The following is a 26,408-nucleotide window of genomic DNA, read 5'->3' on the forward strand; positions in this document are numbered from 1 at the left end:
TCCTTAACTAGATGCACTCTGAAATATCGAGCAACAAAATCCGACTTAAAATATAAAAATATGATGTAAAGATATTACCAAAAAATGTAAACGAACCTATACTAATCAAGTTAAAAAGTTTGCTAAAACGATTATGAAGCTTCACTATGATTACCTTCCTCTTAAGTGAGCCACGAAAAGTCATTTTATTTTTGTCTATGCTATTCTTGCTTGCATTAAAGTCTTGGACTGCTGTAAGGTTTGCATTCTACACTAGTTGCCTATACCTGCCCAATCAGACTTACTCTAGCAGAACTGGTGTAAAAAACTGAAGCTTGCACTGACTTTAAAAATCATGTATTTTGCAGGACGAAAAAGCAGCGATTTGTATTTTCTAACAGAAACAAGACCATCGAACCCAATTGTGGGAGGGTGTTATTCTGATTTGTTTAAACTTTGGGCGTAATATTGAGAAAAAACAGGCTTGCAGAGATACACTTAACTTTTTGGAGACAAATTTTTACTGGTGTATATTTACACAAGTACACCATAGCTAAATCCGCACTGAATTAGCACTAAAGCTATATTCAGCAAAAGTAATTAATTTTGCATGATGTTTTGTGTTTAAAGGCAATTTTCTTTATATTTATAACTATAAAATTGTGACAACAGTGTTACAATATAAAAAATATGGATATATCTGAAAATTACCTTTAAGTGCAAAAAAAACATTTTAGACTTAAAAGGGTTACTGTCACTTAATTATAATCATATTAAATCAATTTGAACAGAGATGTCTGAAAACAATATGATGAACTTACACTCAACCTGACAAACTTACAGGAAACATGAAAGTAGTTGTGGTGAGATATTTACTTGTCAGTATCCATAGAATTATTTTATATTTTCAGCTTCTTTAGTTTAAATCTACAAAAAAAGTCTGGCATCCATCCTCTGCTTTTGTTGACACTTTAGTGTCACAACTTGTGCCTAACGTTTTTCGATCAAATACACGAACATTGCTATCTTGCAGCCAAATCATTTTTTAAAATATTTTTAAACAATCTTGAATGCTGAAATGAGCAAAATTAAACGATATAAAGCAAATCAAAAAAAAATAAAACTATGGCCATACAATTTAAAACAATTGCATTAAAAAAATGTGATATGATTTTAATCTTGTTTTAAAGTTTTATAGCAAATTGTGTTAATTAAAATATGAAACAATATGATTCAATCCTTTTTTTTTACTTTATAGGCAATCCCTAACCTGCTCTTAATAAATTTATTTTAGCACATCTTGTCAAAACATGGATGGCATTTTTTCCACCATTTGCAATGACACAGACGTAATTTTATAATGGAAAAACTTAATTATTTTCATCATGAAAGTATACATAAAAATGTCATTTGGAGCCAATATGGTGTTGTTAAACCTTGGAATATTTACAAGAAAACTAGATCAAGTAAAAATTTTATCCACAGATTAAAAAGATGGTCTGTTCTTGATGGACATTCTGGTTGTGTGAACACATTATCTTGGAATACTAATGGATACCTTTTACTTACTGGATCTGATGACTACTTGTTAAATATATATAATGTGTATGCTGAACAGCTGTTACATTCTGTTGAATCTGGCCACCGAGCAAATATTTTCAGTGCGAAGTTCTTACCTTGCACATCTGATATGAAGGTTTGTATAGATTTTATTGTTTTCTAAATTTAACATTGTGATTTACAAGAAGTATTATAACATGTATAGAATGACAGTTATGTGAAGTATATGTTGTGGGACAATACTTGATTGTGACTTTAACATCTTAAACAGCTGAAGTGTAGCAATAAAAAATACTGTAAAATGAGTTAGGGAATTTAACTATAATTCTTACCTCAGATTTAGTTATCTACAGTACAGTCCAGATGTAAGCGTACGCGTACGCTCAACTTGCAAAAATAATTGCTTTCATTAAAAAAAAACAATAGGATAGCGAGTTCCTTTCGAATTGTGCGAAAATAATTGCTTCGTGTTAAAAACAAAAGCATAGCAAGAAACATTGTTTAAAAACAATACTCTGCGCAAGAAAAAATTAAACGCGAAGGCCATTGAATTTTAATTTTTTTTAACAACGAAACTAATTATAGTAACGTGATTTTAATCTGATATATTTAAAAAACACAAGCTCTTTTAAAAAACAACAAATCCAATGATCTAAATTATTTTAAAAAAACTAATGCTACTTTTAAAACTTTTAGTAATATTTCTTTATCGTCGAAATATATTTTTTAACATGCGAAACTTTTAAAAGTTCTTTTTATAAAAAGCAACGTTTAGCAACGCGAACGATCTGGACTGTACTGTATATACTGTATTTCAGTTCAAATTTGGTGACAATACATTAATAAGGTAATAACTGCAGTTTTAAACAGATTATAGCAGGTTTTGATGTTGTAAATATAAAGCCTGAGGTCAAAAGTACAGACAGAACATGCATCAAAGAGATCAACTGGCAACTAATTAAATAATTTTTAATCCTACAGGAAGAAAAAAATAGACCAGTCTGTCATTAGCAAAGAATAATTCTCCTAAAAATATATAAAATTGTGGATTTAAAATATTTTCTGTGTAAACTGGTTAAATACTTTAATGGGGTAAATTTTCGTGGTGATTAAATTTCGCGTTTGAGCTCATCCGCGAAATTTTAGCATGTGGGATGTTCTAATTTTTCACGGGGACTTAAATTGCACTAAATTGTCTTGCTACAATCTCTTCTTTCAGCTTCCAGACATTACTACGACGGGGCCTGTACTTTCTCTTGGCTTCTTTAACACTCTTCAAGATAATATCACAAACCAGCAACCTATGCTGGGAAACACACCCTTTCCCCGATATAACTTTCACGTCCTTCACCACTTTCTTGGCTGACTTTAAGAAGTAAGACACTAGATTCACTTAGTGATGAATTTAGTGTAAATGTTGGTGTACATCAGGGTTCTGTACTTAGACCTTTGTTGTTTGTTCTAGTCTTAGAAGCGCTGTCGATGGAGTTTAGAACAGGTTGTCCATGGGAGTTATTGTATGCAGATGATTTGGTTCTCATAGCAGGGTTGATGGAAGAATTAGTTGAAAAGTTTGAGAAGTGGAAGAAAGGACTAGAAGAGAAATCGCTAAGGGTGAACACAGCAAAGTCTAAAGTCATGATTAGTAGCATTGCAGCCAAGTGTGACCTTGTAGTTGGAAAGTGGCCTTGTGAAGTTTGCAGGAAAGGGGTTGGTAGTAACTCAAATTTTTGTCAGACTTGCAAGCATTGGGTACATAAGAAGTGCAGTAGTATTGGTGGAAGATTAAGAGCTGACATTCAGTTTGTATGCAAGCGTTGCAAAGGTGAGATTATAGAGAATGAAGTATTTCCGGCTTCAATGATGTACAACAGTTGCTCGTTAGAGATACATAGTTGAGACAGGGTGGCCACAAGTCATGGAATTTCTGGAAATCATGGAAAAGTCATGGAATTTTATTTCGTCTGGAAAAAGTCATGGAAAACAGGATTTTCATGAAAAAGTCATGGAAAAGTCATGGAACTTTTTTTCCTTGACAACCTAGGTTTTTGACTGGCTAAATATTTTTGCAGTTTATATTTTGTAGCATAAATTTCAAGAAAACTTAATTTCAATTTTTTGAAAAGTTTCATTGTCAAGCTTTGTTGCAATATAACATAGTTGTGTTTGGTTTTATTATACTATAAATTTGTTTTATTATACATTATGTCATGTGACTGCTTAGTTTACAAGCAATGATAACTTATATTGATGTAATCTGTGTGGTAAAATCGTTTTCAATCAATGTTTCATCTAAGGAAGGGAGTCCTAGCATAGTTCTAGCTTGTAGCATGGGACAGGAATATATTAACTTATTAACATTGATGTTGAGGAGGTCCAGAATCAGTTGCCAGTTGACATGGTGAACACAGGCACAGCTGTAAAGGCTATCTTGCGGTCATAAGAGATAACACATGGGGTAAAACATCAGTTCCGAAAAGATTGTGTGGCTTTTCTAACTAATCTGATATTGAAGCTACAAGAGAGAAGTCCCTTGAAGTATCTTATCTTTCGATGCTCCTCCTCATTATCACCAGTCAATATGGTACAGAACCAACAGAAAGCTACAAGTCAGTTTATATCTCTGGTTGAAAAGCTTCATCAGGTTGATCATGTGTTGCCTTCTGTGGCAGATTCGGCAAAAGAAGAGCTTGAGAAATTCTTGTCATCGCTCGACGCACCTACTAAGGAAGAGTTTGTGCAATTTGATTTCAGCAAATCAAGAGTGGATGAATTCCTAAGGCCGTATTTCAAAGATTAAAAAGCGTTATAGGCCATCTGTAAAGTGATCTTCACATTATCACACAGTCAATCTGCTGTTGAACGGGGATTTAGTATAAAGAACTGTTGATTGAGAAACTTCAAGAGAAATCTATTGTTAGCCAAAGAGTTGTATATGACCACCTACAATCATCCAATGTGGATTTGCATGAGTATCAATTGAGTAATGGTCTGTTGAAAAGTTGTAAAGCTGCTAGACAAAGATACGGAACACATCTGGAAGACCAAAAAAGAAAAGTCAACGAAGACAAGAAATCAAACAAACGAAAATCAATAACAGACGAATCAACAATGTTAAAAACTATAAGAAAGGATTAATCTCATCCATCAATGCACTGAACATGGATATTGAAAAACTCTGCTACAAAGCTGAGGAATCTGAGAACATGGACGTTTTAGGTAAAGCAAATGCTTTTAGAAGGAAGGTAACCGAAGCTAACATAGCCAAACTAGATAAAGCTGTGGAGAAGCTAAGGATCTTCAGAAAGAAAAGTAACGTCAATGCTCACAGACTCTATATAGGATGTTAGTTGATATTTGTTGTTTTTCTAGTCAATTTTTTTTAAAGTTCTGATTTTATATGAATATTCTGTATGAATATATATGTTCTTTATATTTTGACACAATTTTGTTGTTTTTCATCATGTAGAAAAAAGTACTTGTACTTTTTTCAGCAAAGTTGTTCTCTAAATAATGAAATTTATGGTTTGTTTGAAAATTGATTAATTTAGGGGTTTAATTTTTCTTAACAGTTTTGGTCATGGAAAAGTCATGGAAAAGTCATGGAATTTCTTTTACCAAATTCTGTGGCCACCCTGTGGGAACTTCTGTTACTTAGTTGATATTTTGGGCAGTGAAGGGGGTGTTGGAAGAAGTGTTACTTGCAGGATAGGTTCTGCTTGGAAAAAGTTCAGAGAGTTACTTCCTTTGTTGACTAGCAGCTTCTTGTCAATTGAGTTAAAAGGTAGGTTGTATGAGGCCTGTGTAAGAAGTGTTATGTTGTATGGTAGTGAGACATGGGCAGTGAAGCAAGAAGATCTTGATCGTTTAGAAAGGAATAATATGAGAATGGTTAGATGGATGTGTAACGCCAATCTGAGAGACAGAAAGAGTTCAGATGAGCTAAGAAGCAGGCTAAGTATCCGTAGATTTAAAGATGTTATCCAGATAAGAAGATTAAATTGGCTTGTGCACTTGGAAAGAATGGAGGGGGATAATTGGGTAAGAAAGTGTAGAGACTTGATAGTTCCTGGGGCAAAGCCCAGAGGCAGACCAAGAAAGACTTGCAGGAGGTTATAAGGACAGACTTGATACAAAGGAAGTTTAGTTTAGATCTAACACAGTCTAGATGAGATTGGAAGAGGGTTATTAATATACCCCGTCCAACCCATGCTAGCATGGAAAACGGACGTTAAGCCGAGAATGATGATAATGATGATGACTTAATTTTGCGGATGGGGTCATAATAGCAATTTTTTGAAAAAAGTAAAATAAGTTGTCAAATGTCTCATCGACCCTTGTAAGACCGGTCATTTCTACAGACAAAGTGTAGTTGTACATTTTAGTTCAAAGCTCTTATTATAACGTTAATTATAACGTCCGGTAGAATAAACACAACTAGATAAAAAACGAAACGAAATATAAAAAAGCTGATTCTTCATCCAATTCATCCACTACTATTTCACTTCGTAGGTGTAAGGAACTTTCAATTGTTTATCCATAAGGCTGGCAAGAGACTCAATCTGAATTTCTTCATGAATAGCTTCTTCGTTTAGTTTTAACACTGATGAAAAAGATTTACAATACAACAAGCTGCACTGAAGTATCTTGTCTACAGGGGCGGTGGTTGGGATTAGGCTCTCAGAAGAAGGTGCTGAATACACTTCTTGCTTCTTCCAAGCATGGTCAAAATAATTCCAACATAACTCCCGTAATATAATATTTGAAGGCTCGAAACAATATAAAGGATTTTTTTTGTTTTTATTGTCTACACGAACAAAAAGCTAATTCAAAAATAGAAACTGTCACTTTGAAAGATCAGACGAAACAGCTTCAACTAACAGGCAGGAAATGGTTTTTAAATTTACTAGTGTAATAAGGGGATTCCATTATTACAGACAGATCTGGAACCCTCAAGACAGAGAAGTTTTATAGTGTTTGCATGAATTTGGTAATGTTTTCGACATGTTTGCTATAAAAACAGTAATAAACAACATCGGCGACATTAGTTCAAGGCGGGCTTAAAATAGCTTGCAAGGTGACTGTTTAGATTCCGGGAACTGTGCTAATCGACAGATATATGGCGCTTGTGACAGAATTGTATACTGAGCTTAAAGAGAAAGTTATTCTTGGGTCATTTTTTGTTCAATCTTGGGATGCGGGTTCCCTGCCAAATGCGACAAAAAAGAAAAAGAGTAAAGATTTGTCTGCTTTTCCATCCAAGAAACCGTGATGAGATGGTGACATCAGAACGATGTATTAAAGGCTGCTGCCAGAACCGGACCTAAGTGTAGAAACAGTCGAAACAAACAAGCAAAGCCAGCTGAAATTATATCTGTTGTACTTGATTAAGTAGTTTTTAAACTTGATTTATTTCTAGAATCATTAAAAGTATAACACATGCTAAAACTAGCTACTTAAAACAATCTACTTGTGATTTTTTCATCTTCAGTACTGGGTTGAAAAATTAGGCCTCAGACTTTGAAAACAAAGATAACCCAAAATTTAAAATTCCGCGGATCGAGCAATTTTTAAAAACTTTCGCAGGGACAAATTTTCACAGATGGCCTGTTTTCAAATTTTGGAAGGGACATATTTTCGCGGACCCAAATCCACGAAATTTAATCCCCGCGAAAATTTATCCCATTAAAGTAGCCTAGAAATTGGAACACATATCAAGGAAATTCTTCAAAAGACTTTTATTGTCATTAATTTTAATCGCAGTATTTGCACTGTTACACTTTTGGTTTTGCTACTAATGTTTGCATTGTTAGTCGTTTTTCTTTTCTCTTCTTTGCAAAAATTTACACTTAATTCGCAAGGAAAAACTTGGTTCAAAATTTCCAAATTAAGTGATTAAAAAGAAAGTATATTTGGAGAAGGTGGTTTTTTACAGGGGAAAGAAAGACAAGGATGATTTTTTGTGCGAACTTAAGAAATTTGTCTTAGGGAACCAGGATATAAAATATTGTTGACTGTATTGAGCTTAAAAACTTGGTTAACAAGTCTTTTTAAATTTTTTAAAAAGCTCTTTTCGTTCTCAAGATATTCACATTTCAGATTTAATTATGCTGCATAAATTATGATGTCATATTTCAATAGTTTTAGACCTGTTAAGTGATGTGCATTCAAACTTTATCAATGCATAGATATTATAAAGGTGAAATTTTTTTGCCAAAATGACACTTGTTTGCTTAATTTTTTGCTGATGACTCAATAACTTGGGATCTGCATGTTTGTTTGCAATCAAATTTTGGGAGTAAAGGTCCTAACCAAGCTTGCACAGAAATTTTTAGTGCAAACCAAATTGTATTTCCCCAGTTATTGGATCATTGAAAAAAATATATATAGAAACTTCAGTTTGTATGATGGGAAATAAATAGGTAAGTGAATGCAGTGATGTATATGAACTTAGAATAAAATTGATATATATATATACTAGAAAGTTTGAGACTAAACTTATTTTGGAAGTCAATTGCATGGAAAATGTCAGTTTATTTTTATATCAAAAATATCCTTTCTTTCAGATTGTATCATGTTCTGGAGATGGTATGTTACATTTCAATGAACTTGGAACACATTATGGACAAAATTATTTTAATTGCCATTCTGGTACTGCGTACGAGGTAAATTTAATTTGCGATGTTTAGGTTTTGTACGATAAATTTTCTCACTGAGGATTTTCAACTAAGTACTTTAAAGGTAAAGTGAAATCTTATTGCACATTTTGTATTTATCTATATTGCATTTTCTAGGTGATGGTTACACAAGGTGACCCGAACACATTTCTATCTTGTGGTGAAGATGGAACTGTCCGAATGTTTGATTTAAGAACGAAAACAAAATGTTATTGTCAGGAATGTAGCGAGGTGATAAAAATGTTTTATAGTTTTTAGTCACTAGTCGTTAACCCATGGCCTGTCGTATACATATTCTTGTTATCATGTTCTCACCTGTCGGCTGTTGTACATAATCCAGTGCATTACTTTTTCGTGCATCTTTAACACAAAATAGCGATTCAACCACCATTTCGAATCACAAAATCCAGCTATTATTATAGAGATTCTGGAAAATCCAGCTATTATTATAGAGATTCTGCAAATCCATCTATTATTATAGAGATTCTGGAAGATCCGGCTATTATTATAGAGATTCTGGAAAATCCAGCTATTATTATAGAGATTCTGGAAGATTCGTCGAATTAGATGTAGTATATTACCTTTCTGGAAAATTAAATCTGTAAAAAAAACCTTTATAAGTTGCCTACACCACAATTTTTTAATTATATATTTCCCCTATCATGCCATTTTTATATGCAGGCGTACTCTTTGAACTGAATACGAAATTCTTGACTAAAAATATTTGCGTTGGTAATCTTCTCTGTCAAGGTTGCTTTATAAAAAAAATTAAAATTTACTTGTGAAATTAATTACTTATATTTTCCAGATAGGCCTTCTGCGAGTGTTAATCCTGTCAAGGTAAAATAAATATAATATAATTTATCACTTAATAAATTTTTTTTGATTTGTTTCTATGCGGATGTTATGCAGTTAACTACTGGTTACTTGAACCTGCAAGGGACCGAAAAAAATAGTTCGACTTAACAAATGTTCGAGTTTAATGAAGGTTCCGTTAAGCCGAATTTAGTCCAAAAGGATATTATAGTGCGAGTGGAAGCCATTTTTTAAAGGGTGGGGCAACAGTTACCGGGAAAAAGTGAAATCTTGTCGATAAAAATGCATACAAGTCCCGTGTAAATTGAATTTTCCTTGAAAGACAACATTATCGATCTATTACATAGGAATTAATAAAAACTAAAATGATCTGACAATTATCTAGTCTTTGATTTTACTTTTCTCGAGTAAAAGGTTTGAGCTATCTGAAGAAATAAGTCTCAGAGGTGACGAAAAATGGGTTGAGTTAACAATGTTCGAGTTATCCGAGGTTCGAGTTAACCGAAGTTTTTTGTAAGAAAGTATTAATGAAAGTTCAAAGGGACCCAAGGAAATAGTTTGATATAAAGAAAATTTAAGTTATATCCGGTGTTTGAGTTGCAGGGAGTTAACTGTATTATGTTTCGAAACACGGTTAGATATATTTAATAAAAAGGTAATAAATTTTGAATATGTCGATTCCCCTTTGTTTTGAAACAAAATTTATATCTAAATTAACCTCTTTTTAAAAATATGTGTGTCCAGAATTGACATGAACGGTTTTAACTATGCTATCGATTTTATATGCTAAAGAATTTTTTACATTTTATAATTTCTTGTAGGATATTCTCATAGACTGTAGGCATGCTGTCACCTCGATCAGTGTGAATCCACTAGCACCATATGAACTTGCGGCTGGCTGCAAGGATAGCAATGTTCGTGTATTTGATCGAAGAACGTTAGGCACAAGTTGCGACACTAGAAGTGTCAACAAAAACAGAGGGTGGATGCCCGGCTTGTTTTCCCGATTTAAACCGGAGAAGCTAAAAAAAGATATGTCTTGTCGTGTGACGTCATTGCAGTACAGGTACAGGAGTTTTGTGTAAATTTTGGTACAAGTTTGTAAAGTTATATTCGACAGAGAATCAAAGTCAATGAACGACTTTTTCATTGGATGTTCATTCGAGACCACACTTTAAAGATAACTTGAATACGTATCTACTAAGAATTTTTTGGACACAGAAATTCTGGAAAATGCAATGATCGTCCTTGGGTTCTTCTTTTTTCTACTTAAGTTGAAGTTAATATTTTATTTGCATTGAAAAATTAAGGCTAAATTTTTAATGTAACCTTCCTGTCGTCAATCTGTAACAGCATCTCAATTTACAAGATAATTAAACAACAAAATGCTTTTGATGTAGAAAGTTTTTCTTGTTTAATCTCGAATTAAAAAATCTCTTTTCTAGTGATGACGGTAAGGATTTACTCGTCAGCTACTGTACTGATTATGTCTACGCCTTTACTGTTAAAGATGGCACAGGAAAAACTATGGAACTGAAAGAAAATAGAGGGGAAAGGATAGACCAGAATGGTGCATGTAACGGTCACATTTCTGAAGGCTCAGAAGAACTGCCTCCTGTTAAACGCCTTCGATTGCGCGGTGATTGGTCCGATACAGGTCCACAAGCTCGTCCAGAGACAGAAGATGAAAGTACACCAGAAAACACGTTAATGCAAAGAATGTCTGAGCTTTTTACTCGATGGTTGGAAGATGCTATGTATTCCAGTGAAAGACGGACTTCTAACGGTTCTAGTCAATCTGATGAAAGCAGAACAGCAGCTCGTTCTAGTGTTGCTGAAGCATCAGATGAAACCGGGCAAGACACATCAACCAATGTTGTTACCAACCAGCATGCGACAAACACAGATCAAAGTGTTACTAATAACAATCTTGAATGTTCGTTAGACAGTGTTGATGAAAACTGGATGATGCATGACGCGGATAACGCCTTCGAAAATGCTAACGATCCTGCACAAAAGGTGGATGTCGCAAACAACAGTTTATATTCACAAAACAAAACTACAGAAAACGCTCATGACAGTGATGCTGTTCAAAGTTCTGTTGATGAGAATATTGTAGCTGAAACTGGCGTGAACGGTATAGATGTTTCATTGAAGTGTCAAACTAGTACAAGTGCTGATATAGATAGTAACGCAATAATTGATGGAAACGAAGATAAAAGTGTAAATGACAGTTCTAGTAAGCAAAACGGTTTAAGTGAAACCACTCCTCTTCTGAGCAATGTTAAAGCAGGTGCTTCAAATAGCAGCAGTGTCAATCAACATTTCACTTTAGAGCAAGGTGATAACCACTTGGAAGACGTAAGTCATAACGTAAACAACACTGCAAGTCTATCAGTGGATCATACTCCTTTCGTATCTGAGGAACATGGTATTTCATCTAGTAACAATGCGGTAAATTATGAGAGGGAGATAGAAAGACAACATCTTGATCGAGATGTTGCAGCGATGCGCATTCAGGGTTTTTTAAAAACATACAGAAACAGGCGAGGTATAAAAGAATGTAATTATGCCATCCCGGATCGCATTTATATGCCGAATACTTCAATGGTTTATAAAGGACATAGAAATGCAAGGACTATGGTGGGTAAATGTTATGACTTATGCTGTATGTTCTTTTTACTTTTGCTTATTGCTGCCTACAGACACCGTGTGTATACAACCAGCAGTAAACGTGTCTTTTTTATTTCCTCTTCATTCCAATGTTTTAGCATAACAGATTCTCAATCAATAGGAGCTGTTTGTTTAAGGATTTATTTAGGATTAGAAAGATCACTAATTTCAGAAAAATCCGTCAGAGACCCAAAAAGAAAGAAATTAATTTTGGGTTTTAATCTGAGTGTATCAAGAAATCAATGAATTATCATGGAATTTAGTTTTTGCCTACCTTGTATTATTTTTGTATTGAATTTCACGCAAAAAGAATTTGATGACGTTTTGTATCTTATTTTATAATGCTTGTCAAGGTGCATACGTAATTCAGAGAAAAAAAAATCACTGTAAGCAGTTTTTTACAAACAAAGAAAGAATCCAAATTTTGCAGAAAGAGGAAATAATTTTCCCGAAATTGACAAAACCTCGCGAAAATTTATTTCCGCCAAAATTAATTCCTATCTGGTATAGGTAAACTAAAAAATATATGTCATATATATTATTTTAGATAAAAGAAGCAAATTTTTGGGGAGATCATTTTGTTTTAAGTGGTAGTGACTGCGGTCGAATATTTATATGGGATCGTCATACTGGGGAGTTGGTCATGTCTTTACAAGGAGATCGTCACGTTGTCAACTGTGTGCAGCCACACCCATATGATCCAAGTGAGTTAAACGAAGGATGGTCACACTTTCTTTGGCAGATTTAAAGTATGATCGATATCTTTATAAGTTATAACCTCCTCCCTTTCCCCGATTAAAAAAATATATGAAAATTCACCTCTCCCTTTTAATAGAAACCCCTTTCTAAGTTATGCAGATTAAAAAATATTTTCAGTAGAATTTGAAAATGAAAGAAAGTGACCTGTATATTTTAATAAATTTTTTTTAAAAAAAAGACAAAAGAAAAGAAAGGTGTAACAAAGAATTGAGGAATCATTTGTTCAAGGTCTTGTAACAAGTTAAATGACGAAAATAAAAACTATCCCAAGCTGTCCCCCTATATGGCGCAATGTTGTATTTCACAATTTTGTTGAACCTCGCGATAAGTCTTAGTACGGGTAATACTATTTTTTAGTCTCTTTCAGTGTTATCCCTCAGGCTTATAATTCAAATGAGTTTTAATTAAAAAAAATATTGATCGTCTTGTGCATATGTATAATTAAAATTTTTAAACTATTTTCTTCAGTTCTTGCTACAAGTGGCATAGACCGCGACATAAAAATTTGGGCGCCGTTATCAGAACAAGAAGCAGACCTTTCAGAACTAACAGAGGTAACGTCTGAGTATTTAATTAATTTTTTCCCATGCCATCAGTTATTCCTGTTCAATCAAATAGTTGTCTCTAATTGATGTATAGATTGTGAAGCGAAATGAAAGAATGTTGGAGGAGAGTCGTGACACTATCACTGTACCAGCCTCCTTCGTGTTAAGAATGCTAGCCTCGTTTGGAAGTATAAGAAGTAAGGATACCGTCTTTTTCTGAGTGTGGTTCTGAATGTATATGTTTTGGTCTGATGTAATTTACATAAATATGTTTTTCAATAAGATTCCATTCTTTTCTAAATTCTTAACCTTTTCTTAACCTTCCTTTCAATTGAAAATATAACAGCGTACAAGTAAATGATTTATTAGAGTTTATTTAGCCTCGTTTCCACGAGATTCCAGCAATTTCTTAATCAGATAAATCATCAAGCGAGTGTCTGGGCGCTTTTACCAAGGCAAAAATTATAAGCATGACCAAAATTTCCAGGTATTTTAAGGCTTCCGCCCTACTATAAAGTGGAATACCTTACTTAAAAAAATACTGAATGCACTTACTACCTATGATATTTTTTGCTTAGATAGAAGAGACAGCCGCCGGCAAATGGAGATGGATGTAGAAACAGAAGACATGGACAACGATAACGAATTTAGCTAGAATTTTTAGCTTGTCTAAAACACTCACTTCATATTTCGTGTCGCAGCTTTCAGCAAATTTTCAAAAGCAATATCTGTCGTGTGTTTTTTAAAGATGAAATAAAACGTCCAAAAGACATATTTAAGTAAATCTCATCTTAATTTTTAGTAAATAAAATTTGTAACATATACAGTAGTAGCCCTGTGTATATATAAATCGAATAGATTGTTTCGTAATGTTTTCAAAAAAGTGTTCTTCTTTTGTTACAACTCATTTAGGGGGCGTTCTCTGGATAATATTACAACTTTATTGCGCGTAAATATGACAGCCTCGGGCGGTAATTTAAAATATCAGCCCTTTGTTTTTGTTGCGGACCGATAATGGATTTACAGCCCGCTTCCAGGGTTGTAATGTTGTTATCGGCCCGCAAACTACAATGGAATGTCTTCTGTTTTAATCGATCAAACAATCAAATTTTTTGACAAAAAAAAAACAAGACAAAAAAATCTGGCGAAAAACAACATTAGCAGCAAAATAGCACAAGTCAGGAGAAGAAAAAAGAATTGATTTTGGTGTTACTGTTACGGCTACTTTCGGGAATTTTGAAATACGAAAACACAACAACATTGCTTTAAAAAATATTGAAATAAGTTATAATAGTAATACAATTAATTTTTCGGTCAATATTTTTATTCACTTCGCCCTTGGAGTGAAATCTTCAGCCCTCCACTCTCAATTACAAATTTCACTCCGCGGGCGGTAAATAAAAATATTGCATTCAAAATGAACGCTATTGTTATATTTATACTCCTTTAAAATTATTGGCAGTGGCGTACGTTTTGTGAGTTTGTATTTTTGCGAAGTTATTGTCACGTGTTAAATTCGAGTTTGTATTTTCGTATCCTTTTGTCACGACACGCGGTGTATACACAGTTAGTATGTGTTGATAAGCTATATATAGGATCACAATCTGGTCCAGTTAACTCGTAAGTTACTGACTCGCAGTCTTCTTTCGTTGAGATACAACTCGTGGTTCCATCTCCTAAAAAACAGCATACTCTTAAAATAAACTTGCAAAACGTTTTGTAGATTATAAAACTTTTCTTAAAAATAACATTCTGCAAATGGTAGCCTCTTTCAAAGTTAGCTAACTGTTGCAAAATAGCAATTATATTACAAAATCGAAACACTATATAAAATCAGGAAATATAATGGTGGATTTTTTCTTTGAATTTCATTAAACCTTATACCAAGCTTTAAGTGTTGAATGTTAAAAAGTAAGGTTATTCATACCGTTGACGCCGAATGGCTACAGGAACTAATCAATTTTTTTTGGCTAAGTTTACCGCCTTGCAAAAATAAAAGTCGTAAGGTAAATAACAGTAATATCTGCAGACATTTAGTTAAATTGCGCACTTTATCTATACAGTGCAGGTAAAAAAGGGTTGAATTAGATTTTGCAACAGTTATCCCCCATTCTTAGCTATGGTTAGCTTTCTAAAAAGTTTGATTAGGAATTAATATATTATAAAAAAAAAGTTTAACTTGCCTCTCCCTACAAGCAGATTATCTGTATGGTATTCTTTCAAGCAGTTTACAGATGATTTGCCATACTTTCTTATTTTGTATGGCAACCTAGACATCAACAGTTCTTTTTTTATCACTACAAATTCCAACAACTTATTTTAAACAGTTAATTGCACAAAATTAAAATTTTTTTTGAAACCGGTATTTTCAAAACTAATTATTCTAGGAGCACCAATGTCACGGGCACAAATTTTGAAAAGCAAAAAATTCGCCAATAAAAGCGTGGCAAATTCACGAAATTAAACATCGTTAAAAACGATTTAGCTTGCTTGAAATCAATATCCCCTACTCGATTTGAAAGGCATAAAGGCGATTTACTACTAATCACTAATCTAACTTACTTTAGACACGTGCATTTTTAGTACATCAGGATTTTGTTACCATTTATTTTCGCACAGTTTTCAAGATGAAACTTACTTTGTATTTCGAAGATCAAAAAAATTGATGCATCCGTTGTTTGAACCTGCAGCAAGAGACGTGTCTCCTACAAAACAGCAACTGTTCACTGCACTTTCACAATGGTATGAAAAAATCTGAAAAGAATAATGTTTATTCAAATATGTTTCTTCTCTGTTGGACACCAGAGATCATCCTTTACGGTCAATTAAATCCTTTCCCTCTTGACAAAAAATCCAGTGGAGTCTCAACATTCTCAAAGCTAGTAAAAAGGTATTTACAATGATACTAATTTTACCGTCTTTCTGTTAAAAACATCGACAGCATCAAGAACACCATCTTCTCGACCAATCACAAGCAATTTACCGTTCGTACCACACTCTCTTTCACCTAAAGACAGTGATGTTAACAATGTTATTGTTTGAAAAATTTCCTCTTTTTCTATTAAAAACTTTAATTTGTACGGTGCAGATTCTTGAAAAAATAAAAACTTTCGCAATATCCGAATTGGAAAGATAAACTTTCGAGCTTTGTAATTTATCGTTGAAAAAAAAAAGATTAAAATTATTGTCCCGCGGAGAATGGTTTTTTTTTATGTTTAAGCATCATTCATTGTTTTTATATGCATATATGTTTTCCGGATTTCAAGAAAAACAAGATAAACAAACGCGAGATTTAAAAAAATTTGCGTGGAACAACTTTTCAAATTAACTTTCGTCAACTGCAAATGTTTAGGAAGTTAAAATATACGAACACAGCTTTCAAATCGAGCATTACAGATTGACTACAAAGCGTTCATTCCAATGTCATGTTCATCCGATGTCATGTCACTCATTGATGAATCGCATTAATCGCATTAGGCGGTTTTTAAATATTAGTAAGAACCTTTAAAGAACCTCGCGAGAGACTTCTTGTGCGATGTATTTATCGGTTACAAAACCGGTTTACAAGAAAAAAGACAGGACAAAGTAAACAAAATAAAACGCATACTTCGATTTGAGGTTTCATTTTCGACAGACATTTTGTATTGTATCATGCAACAAGAGTTAATAGCCGAAGCACAAGTTTTAAGTGTACCCAAACAAGATGAAGTTCCACAATCCCAAAGCATTGCTGACCCATCTCGAGAACATGCTGAAGAAAAATATAAGTATGGGTTTGTTAATTAAAGACACCAACAAAACACACTATCACATCATTAAGGCCAGGTTTACACATTTCAGTAGAAATCATTCCTTTTCACATGTACACTCTATCCGGTAGAAAATTCTATTGGAAACGTGTGGACATGGGCTAACCTCTGGTCTAACGTAAATTGTAAATATTATTCTCCAGGTGAATTTTTATCATAGCACATCCGATCAACCGACCTCTGATCATGACGGGCGAGTATAATGCGTGTAGGTCATATTGTAGAAGAACTACTTTGTTCACCACAAACATATTGCCTAGCAGTAAGCGGGATAGTTCTTCTACAATATGACTTACACGCATTATACTCGCCCGTCATGATCAGAATTGAGAATGAAATACGGATGTGCTATGATAAATATTCACCTATGTATACAACATCCGGATAAACTATCTGAATTGCCGCACGTAGTGTAGTGGGTTCGTCTGCCGCTCCCAGTCCTGGGGACCGCGGATCGCATTCCGCTCACTTCCAGGCAGTATGTTAGTGATGAACAAAGTAGTTCTTCTACAATATTATTCTCCATCATGTAAAATGTTTGAGCAGAATGCTTTTGAGCGTTTTTATTGTTGACGAAAAACACTTGTTAGCCAATAAACATTTGTATATAGCTTTTTTGATGACGGAATTAATGACATTAGACTACTTGTCTCCGCAATAATTTCAATAAACAAATAGATTACATAGAAACACACACACGCGAACCATACATTTAAGCACAGTAAATGATGGATTATACACATAGTAATTAGATGAATGGGTTGATGGGTTTTTTCAATAGACAAATCACGAAGTGATGCTCTTACATATTATGTTTCTTCCTTTGTCGACAATTTCTGTGCATGTTATGGCTAAAACAGTAGATAATACATACTACATATAAAAAATACTATCTTTGTTAGCAACAACGATAGTAGAATATAATCAAAGTAGAAACAGTGTTGTATGTTTGATGCATACCTCCTTTGTGTCCAGTAAGTATTACAGGACATGAACCGTCTTCAGTAGACCAGATGCGTAATGTCATGTCAACACCTCCAGTAAGTGCGACTACACCTGATGGAAAAAAACGACATTGCGTCACATCACTGACATGTCCATTGAGGGAACGCTAAAATATAAATGTGCAAGTATGGTCAATATTTGTCGTATTCATGAAAAGAATTTGTGTGCGAAAATAAAATAATCAGAAATAAAGTTTGCGAAGATTTAAAATGCAAAATGAAAAATTGCGATTGAGCACAGTCTTTTGAAACTGCAAAAGAATGCAACATAGTAACCACATTGATTATAATAATCTCTACATTAACATCTTACTTAAGAAAAATTGCAAAAGAAGTCAGGAATGCGGTAAAATCCAGAATAAGAGAAGAACGTCCTTGGTGAAAAAAAATCAGAATTTAAGTTCGTAAATACAAGGTAAATTTGCAATCTCTAATTCCACATTCTGATCTTCCGCAAGTTTTTTTTTTTCACGTTCAGTTTCTTCCGTAGTAGTCTTTGCTAAAATTAAAATCTCCAAACGGAATATGTAAAAGACAATTACTAAAAAAACATCATCTGTACACAAATAAGCATAGATTTTAAATGTGAAATGTATTTAAGAACATACATACACGTATATTCCCATTGTCAGTTTGCCAAATAAACAAACCATCATCATCACATGAAATTGCTAATCCTCCTCCAGGCGATACATCCAAACAACGAACCTGAATTAACCAAATAAGAATATTATTATTATTATTAGTAAGTCGTCTGCATGAAAAATGTGAAAGGAACAACAGACAATACCGCGTTGACCAGTGTAACATAAAGAATTTAGTTAAATAGTGTAAACGTTGTTCTTCCACATAGATTGATTAAAAGAGATAGGGATATACAATATTAAATTGATACTAGTCAGTGACGTTGGAAAAAATTTACGCGTTCGCACGTCCTTTTTCGTTCGTGTGTCTCACTAACAGACAAAAGCTGTTATTACAGAGATTAAAAAAATTAAAAGAGTACAGATTTAACGTCAGTAGAAACTTTCTAACACACAACCCGACAAAAGCACCACAAGCAAGTAGCAATTTCAGAGTTCCATTCATTTTGCAACTGTTATTTTAAGGATATTCAGGAAAATGAGGAGTTTAGTTGGTTTTTAGGAAATTATTTTGATTAGCAGGGTAAATACCAAATTTAGGAGATTTTAGAAGGATCTAAATCAGGAAAAGTGTCACATAGATTCACTAGAATTAAAGCTTTTAAAGCATTTAAACAAGATGAACAAATCGGATTGGTATGATTTCATTTCCGAATTTGTTGATGCTAAATATAAATATTTTGGAATTATATCCAACAAAATAAAACCCATTTTAAAAATTGAGTTTAAAAAATGGATGTCCCCTAATAGTTTAGGAGGCTTTTCAGAAGTTTTCCGGAAATAATCGAGATAATCGAGAAAATCAGGACTTTTAGGAGGCGTGGAAACCCTGAAATTTTATCTTGAGAAATTCTTTGTTAAATATTAACTTACAGCTTTGGTGTGAATATTTGAAAATGTAGATAAAGGATGGTGGAAATTACTGCAGATGTTATGAAATTTGATTTTAATATTCTAAATAAAAACATTACTCACAAAAAACATTCATACACTTGGTTTAGAGTAAAAAAAATTTGCTTCATAAAGTTTTGCAATAAAGTGATCCTTCTGGTCAAGTTTAGATATAGTATATAGTATACCACACATGGAATTAAATAAAAATATAAGCGACAAAATACAATAAACCTTGCCAACATATTCTGCTTCAAAACCATCTGTAGTCTTCAGTTCTCTGCCACCTGCTTTACTGACTGGAGAAAGCTCACCATAAATACTAGGTTGACCTGTTTCGAAAACATGAAACAACAATAAATCTATGAGACCAGTAAGATAGTTTGATCTGTGTCAATTTAGTAAACATATCCTTAACTGATTCACCTAATGTAAATGTAGCTTTGACGTTAAGAGAAAAAACATCTCATCAAGTTTTTCAACAGTCATGAGAATACATTCAAAATTATGTATATATAAATATTGGAGTCTGGGGAAGATTAAACGTTGTACCTTCAATGACAGAAGACAACCATGCTTTTTCATTATTTCTATAACAAAAATAGTTAATATTGGTATAGTAAGAATGTAATTGCATTACTGCTTATTCTTCACTTTTGTGATAAAAAAATCCAGTGCAATGCAGTACTACTGAGATGAAGCTTTAAGTTACAATAACAATTTATTTGTAAATCCCTAAGAACACACTTCTATTTAGGTGTGCACAGACATGGTATTTGTCTTTCGGGAAATATATGTATTTATTTGTTTGCTTCTTTGTTTTTAATGTACGTTCAGCCTATGAGATGAACTTAATGTTCTGAAGAAAACTAAATTCAAAGGAATTTATAGAAAAGTAATATTGTTAAAGTATTTTGTATAAGGTGTTCTAATGTGAACACAAATTACTGACATTAGTATTCTATTTTGAAATTAACATTATTTTAAAAATTAGAAATTATAATGCGTTGAAGTTAATTATTTCAAACTTACAACTTTCCAGAACTGAAAAATTAACACAATAACAACACCATGACAAAAGAGAATGCACAGATGTAGTAATCGATGACAGCACATGGCAGATTCTACTAGTCTCTTTATTGTTAAAGCATAAAAACTCCTAGTATACATAAATTTGTTTGTTTTTTCTCCTTCCCCAGCCTTAGAAGCCACTCCTACTAGAGATGTGCTAAAATAAGTACACCATCTCATAACTGAAATAGATTATCTGTTCATTCACAAGACAACACCTTCATAAAAATCATTACAATATTACATTACATACCTCATAGCTTCTTGCCAATCATGTTGAATAACTAATTGACCTAAGTATTTACACCTTCCACTCATTTCCACACAATTTTATCTTTAACAGAAAATTTATATAATTAACAATAAAACAACAACAGATATCAGATATTCAAATTGTTAACATTAAAAAACTTAAAGTGTTGCAAATAAGGTTAAAAAATATTAAAGATAAAAACCTTCAGTAAATTGAACAAGAGTTTAAGTGCAATCATTTAACTTACAAAAACGCAAACTAGTTTCCCATTACCTGAAAACTTTATCTTCCAGGAAAAAACAAGTATATATTTCAATTTTTGTTATTTTTCAATGTGCTGATTTTTGAATCTATATATTTATAACAATTACATATATCACTAAAATTAAATTTTCTAGAACATTTTGTTGTATTTTGAAACAACTAAATCTGGACAGCAAGGAAGTGGTATGGGAAATGTCCTTTTGGTATGCATAAAATATTTATATAAGAAATATAACAGAGAATGTATCAAACTAAAGTTGTTGTAGTTCGACTTCATGAGGCGCCAACAAAAGACCTCCTTTCTTAATTCTCACATCAATTGCAATATTGCCCCTAAAGTCAATTTAATAACAGGATAATAATTACAAGGCTGTCATGGAAATTCGCTGCATGCAAGATCTCCTAATTGCGGTGCTTGTCAAAATAACACCCTAAATCGCACACAATACTAAAGTCCATAAGAATAGAAGTGGCACTTAGCTATACACAACGAAAGGACCTGTAGGTGGTAAGAGTGATTAGCAATGATGGGATCTCATTTTCTATAAGGCTTGCAACTAGTGCTCTGTAATAAGTCAAAGCGACAGTTCATTTTGGGGCAACCTTGGTTCCAGGCCGTTTTGATCAGGCGTAGATGCTAAAGAGAAGGACTTATGGCCAGGCAATTTATGATAAATAGGATAAATACATAAATATATTTTCTTTTTCGTTTTTACAGAAAAAATGTACATAAATATATAGCTAGTCAAAAAATGGAGAAAACATATCGTATATAAATGTCATCATCATTCATCATTCTCGGCTTAACGTCCGTTTTCCATGCTAGCATGGGTTGGACAGGGTATATTAATGACCCTCTTCCAATCTGATCTAGACTGTGTTAGATCTAAACTTAACTTACTCTGTATCAAGTCTGTCCTTATAACCTCCTGCCAATTCTTTCTCGGTCTGCCTCTGGGCTTTGCCCCAGGAACTATCAAGTCTCTACACTTTCTTACCCAATTATCCTCCTCCATTCTTTCCAAGTGCCCCAGCCAATTCAATCTTCTTATCTGGATAACATCTTTAATTCTATGGAGACTTAGCCTGCTTCTTAGCTCATCTGAACTCTTTCTGTCTCTCAGACTGGCGTTACACATCCACCTAACCATTCTCATATCATTCCATTCTAAACGGTCAAGATCTTCCTGCTTCACTGCCCATGTCTCACTACCGTACAACATAACACTTCTCACACAGGCCTCATACAACCTACCTTTTACCTCAATTGACAGGACTCTGCAACAAAGGAAGTAACTCTCTGAACTTTTTCCAAGCAGAACATATCCTGCAAGCAACACTTCTTCCAACACCGCCTTCACTGCCCAACATATCACCTAAGTAACAGAAGTTCTTAACTATCTCTAACGAGCCACTGTTGTACATTATTAAAGCTGGAAATACTTCATTCTCTATAATCTCACCTTTGCAGCGCTTGCATACAAACTGAATGTCATCCCCTAACCTTATATAAATGTAAATTTATATGTAAATCATGATGTAAATCATGATGTAAATACATCATGATGTAAATCATGTAAATCATGATGTAAATCATGTAATTTAAATGTAAATCATTATATAACCTTATATAAATGTAAATCAAGAAAGTTGTTGGCAGATGAGGGAAAACCCATGAAAATAGCAAATAAAGCTAATGGAATCATAGGAACCAGTTGTTTGTTGTTAAGAAATTTTATCTTTAAAAATAATCTAAAAGATCAGACACATAACATCATATGGCTGGATGACAGAGAGACAAAGTAAAAGAGTAAAGATAAGAATAATATAGAAAGAGAAAGATAAAGATAAAAAGGAAAAAGACGAAAAAAGATAAGATGCAAGATTGGAGAGTTTGTGGAATGTGAAACAGAGTTACCGGTATTAGGTATAAAAAATGGAACCAACGGGATATGTTCATAAGCGACAAAGAGATTGCATAAATTTTAGATGAAACGGTTGTCACAATGGTTTGTGGGTGGAATGCAATTTGGTCGAGTGATTTTTTGAAACTTTTGTCTAAGTTAACTAATTATGGCAACAATTTTTGTTCTTGATATCTCTAATTTCATTTTTATAGATTTTGTGAAGTGGTCATGATTATTTCCAATGGGTTTCCAAAAGTTCTTAAAATAAGATGGTGTTGTACCTCTTTGTTGATCAAACGCAAGTAGACAGTTTTTTAGTTTCAGTCCTCTGTAAATTGGCAATATTCTTGCACTTATATAAAGTGGCTGGACAGACTCGCAGATTCCCTTGCAATGAATAATTCTAATTGCCTTGTTTTGAAGTTTAAAATTTTTGTCTAGGAACTCATTTTTTACATCACCCCAGGATTAAAAACTATGTCCAATATGAGAATCAAATAGAGCGTAGTAAACTAAGAGAAGTGTCTCGTAGTTTACAAAATGTCTTAATTTCGGCAGGATTCCAGTTGCTCGTGCAAGCCTCTGGATCAATAAAGTTATATGACCATTCCAACTTAGTTGTTCGTCGAGAATCATATCAAGATAGAGTACTTCTTCTAAAAGATGTAAGCGTTGACCACTAAGCCTAAAATTTAAACGTTTATTCACAGTTTTATTTTTGTTTCTGAATAGAATAAGTTCTGTTTTGGCTACATTCAGAGATATTGTGTTGACTATTAGCCAATGTAGTAGTAATTTCAAGTCCTCATTAACTTGCTTATTAAGAGTTTTCGAAGATTTGCCGCAACATTGCATGCTAGTGTCATGCGCAAATTGAAATGTACTAGAATGTTTGATTGCATTATGTAGGTCGTTAATGTAAATAATAAACAGTAGTGGACCCAGCACTGAACCCTGCTGTACCCTGGTAATGCGTTCTGGCTTCAAATGTGGATTATATGGTTTCAAACCGGTTTATCCACATTGAAGCCAGATATGAAAAAAAATGATGTGGCTTCAATGTGGTTTATTTCTGGCTTTATAATTTCTGAAAATATATAAACTGGCTTCAAATTAGATTCTTCTGGCTTCAAAAGATTGAAAAATGTATGAACTGGCTTCAAGGTGGATTCTTATGGTTTTAAGAATTTTCAAGGGTTTCTAAATGTGGCTTCAAATTGGTTTCTTTGGGCTTTGAGAATTTTGAACTCTCAAATTGGATTGGTTTAAGAAAATGTTGAAATTTAAAGCCAAAAGAAACCAAAAATAAACCAATGGCCAAAATTTGGATTTCACTAGATTTCGAGATATTTTCAAGGCGAGATTGATATTAAATTATTTGTACTTGATGAAACAACCTATATAGGACAGAAAATCCACTTTTTACAAGAATAAAAATAAAAAATAACATTCTGACACAAAAAAATAAATGTCTCCTACTAGATCCTTTTCTTTTATCCTCATAAATTCATATTCATATAAAGGTAATTACAATTGCCAGTACTTTTAACTGTTTTTTCAATCTCCTCTAACAATGTTCGGTATGCGTGCAACACATAGAAACTCTTCATTGCCGCTAATTAGGAATAATTTTCTTTGATATTTTTTGCATTCCCAACAACTACACTATGACAAAATATAAAGAAAAGAATATATAGCTACAGTAGCTCCAGAATTACATTACAAGCAGAAGACAAAATAAACAATTTTTGCATTCAAATAGAACACACCATACCTTTCCTCCTGCACCCTCATTAACTGACTACACTTGTACATTGGCAAAACAGACCAGTCATTAATTCTTTTCAGTGGATGTCCAACATAAAGCACCATGTTTTTCGTTTCAACATAAATAAAATAATGCAGTATCATCAAAGAAACATCACTATTTTCATTGACAACTGCAGCAAAGTTTATTGTCTTTTTGCTTCTTTTATACTCAGTACAGGTGTATGATATGTTTTTCATTTTTAGACAGAGATATTTTTTCAAAATATCCGTTACTGTTATATTGAATCGCTTGAGTAAATTAGTAGTTGCGTTGGAAGACGGAACGGCTTGAGAACGACCACCAAAGCAACACCAATCGAGAGTTCAAGCCAAGCTTTGATATCTAGTAAATGCAATAAATGTGAGTTTTTAACTTATTTATAAAGGTTCCTTCAATTTCCAATCAAAAATGATAATTTTATTTTTTTATATATACTTTCTTGAATGAAGCAATGGACCCAAAAAGTCTTTGACCACCTGACTAGTTCCAGACGAATCATTGATTCTATGAATATTCTTCAGACCATTCAATGAAATTAAAATCTGAATAAAAAACAATTTATTAATGCCCAAATTTCTGACAGCATTTGGGGTAAAGTGTTCTTTTTCATTTTTTCAAAACTTTTGGAATATGTATTTGAAACCAAGCGCTGCAACTCAGTGTATTTGTGACCCATACCAACTTCCATTGCTCCAATAATATTTGTAGAGAACAACAAAGAAGCGAAAAAAAGATTACTTGAGTTGGTTCCACCAATTAATAATATAACTGCTTCCTCTGCAAGTGAGAAATCCAGCAGGAAACAATTGAAGGGAAAAATAATTCAAGGTAATGCTTATTTTCATACGGGGGAAAGAAGACGAATTCAGTCACGCATCCTCCTATATGTGGCATCAATTATCATGTGATATGTTCTTTGCTTCTCGAGGTTTAAAGTGTTAATGGGATGAGGAAACCTCTGATATCCAACGATTCATATAAGACATTATCTTTTTAGATGATGATAGTGATGGATATATGGCTTCAGAAAAAAATTTAGTAATTTCTCCACTTTAAAAACATATCTAAAAATTGCTAGATTCGAAAATGCTTCAGGTGTCATTTTCAATTGAGACAGCTGAAGCTGACAAATCAGAAACAGCAAAAAAAAGTGACAAAGGAGAAAGCAAAGAAAGTGAAAAAAGACTCTATTGAAACATCAATTGTGGAGAATTTGGTAATTAATTTCTTTACTTCAAAAGCATTTTAGATCAAAATAAGGGACCCATTTACTTTGCCAACAAGTATGTATTTACAATTTCACAATCAATATACATCATTAGTTACATCAATTTTACAATCATTATCGTCTTGTGTCATTTCAATATATCAATTCTCTAATAATTAGCTCTTAACAATTTTTCTCTCCATAGTTGGAGATTCTGGTAGTGAATCTTACTTCCCAATTACACTTCCTAATGTGGAGAAAACTCCACCTCATTCAAAAACAATCAAGGTTTTCAAGGAATGAATACGTAAAAGTCCTCGAAATAAGCTAATAACACAACCAGCTTATTCATCAAGTACTATCGTTCAGCCAAGTACAAGCATTAGTACCCACAATGTGAAAAATGCATCTACTCCACTTGACATTGAGCCAACCAACAAAACGTTTATGACACCAAAGCAACCAAAGCAAAATGCCTTCTCTACACCAAATAATAATGAGTACACAAATGTGCAACCTTTTAACTTTACCCAACAACA

General features: G+C 33.2%; 3 protein-coding genes across 5 annotated transcripts; 1 reads left to right on the top strand and 2 right to left on the bottom strand.

The window, feature by feature from the left end:
* Nucleotides 1-699: 699 nt before the first annotated feature.
* On the top strand, nucleotides 700-13,849 carry LOC130645715 (DDB1- and CUL4-associated factor 6-like). 3 transcript variants are annotated; one of them, XM_057451797.1, is made up of 10 exons: nucleotides 700-842; nucleotides 1,274-1,675; nucleotides 8,106-8,204; nucleotides 8,334-8,447; nucleotides 9,854-10,098; nucleotides 10,478-11,675; nucleotides 12,253-12,409; nucleotides 12,933-13,018; nucleotides 13,104-13,206; nucleotides 13,588-13,849. In XM_057451797.1, the coding sequence occupies exons 2-10, from the start codon at nucleotides 1,340-1,342 to the stop codon at nucleotides 13,662-13,664; spliced, it is 2,415 nt and encodes an 804-aa protein (XP_057307780.1). In that variant the 5' UTR covers nucleotides 700-842; nucleotides 1,274-1,339; the 3' UTR covers nucleotides 13,665-13,849. The 3 variants fall into 3 exon arrangements, 2 of the variants coding, with proteins under 2 accessions (XP_057307780.1, XP_057307779.1); XM_057451796.1 differs by lacking the exon at nucleotides 700-842 and having other exon boundaries at nucleotides 1,243-1,675; XR_008982727.1 differs by lacking the exons at nucleotides 700-842; nucleotides 13,588-13,849 and having other exon boundaries at nucleotides 1,241-1,675; nucleotides 12,253-12,454.
* A 420-nt stretch (nucleotides 13,850-14,269) lies between these two features.
* Nucleotides 14,270-21,067, bottom strand: LOC130645720 (proteasomal ATPase-associated factor 1-like). The gene is made up of 13 exons (XM_057451801.1): nucleotides 20,955-21,067; nucleotides 20,682-20,762; nucleotides 19,910-19,947; nucleotides 19,592-19,689; nucleotides 19,340-19,420; nucleotides 18,435-18,530; nucleotides 17,779-17,929; nucleotides 17,625-17,669; nucleotides 16,617-16,760; nucleotides 15,925-16,016; nucleotides 15,648-15,763; nucleotides 15,193-15,278; nucleotides 14,270-14,685 (listed from the first exon to the last, which is right to left on the bottom strand). Exons 2-13 carry the CDS (start codon nucleotides 20,744-20,746, stop codon nucleotides 14,513-14,515), a joined length of 1,185 nt encoding a protein of 394 aa, XP_057307784.1. The 5' UTR covers nucleotides 20,747-20,762; nucleotides 20,955-21,067; the 3' UTR covers nucleotides 14,270-14,512.
* A 2,253-nt stretch (nucleotides 21,068-23,320) lies between these two features.
* LOC130646091 (uncharacterized) lies at nucleotides 23,321-24,355 on the bottom strand. The gene is made up of 2 exons (XM_057452230.1): nucleotides 24,332-24,355; nucleotides 23,321-23,833 (listed from the first exon to the last, which is right to left on the bottom strand). Exons 1-2 carry the CDS (start codon nucleotides 24,353-24,355, stop codon nucleotides 23,321-23,323), a joined length of 537 nt encoding a protein of 178 aa, XP_057308213.1.
* Nucleotides 24,356-26,408: the final 2,053 nt, after the last annotated feature.

This window comes from Hydractinia symbiolongicarpus, chromosome 5 (assembly GCF_029227915.1).
Source record: "Hydractinia symbiolongicarpus strain clone_291-10 chromosome 5, HSymV2.1, whole genome shotgun sequence".
Taxonomy (NCBI): domain Eukaryota; kingdom Metazoa; phylum Cnidaria; class Hydrozoa; order Anthoathecata; family Hydractiniidae; genus Hydractinia; species Hydractinia symbiolongicarpus.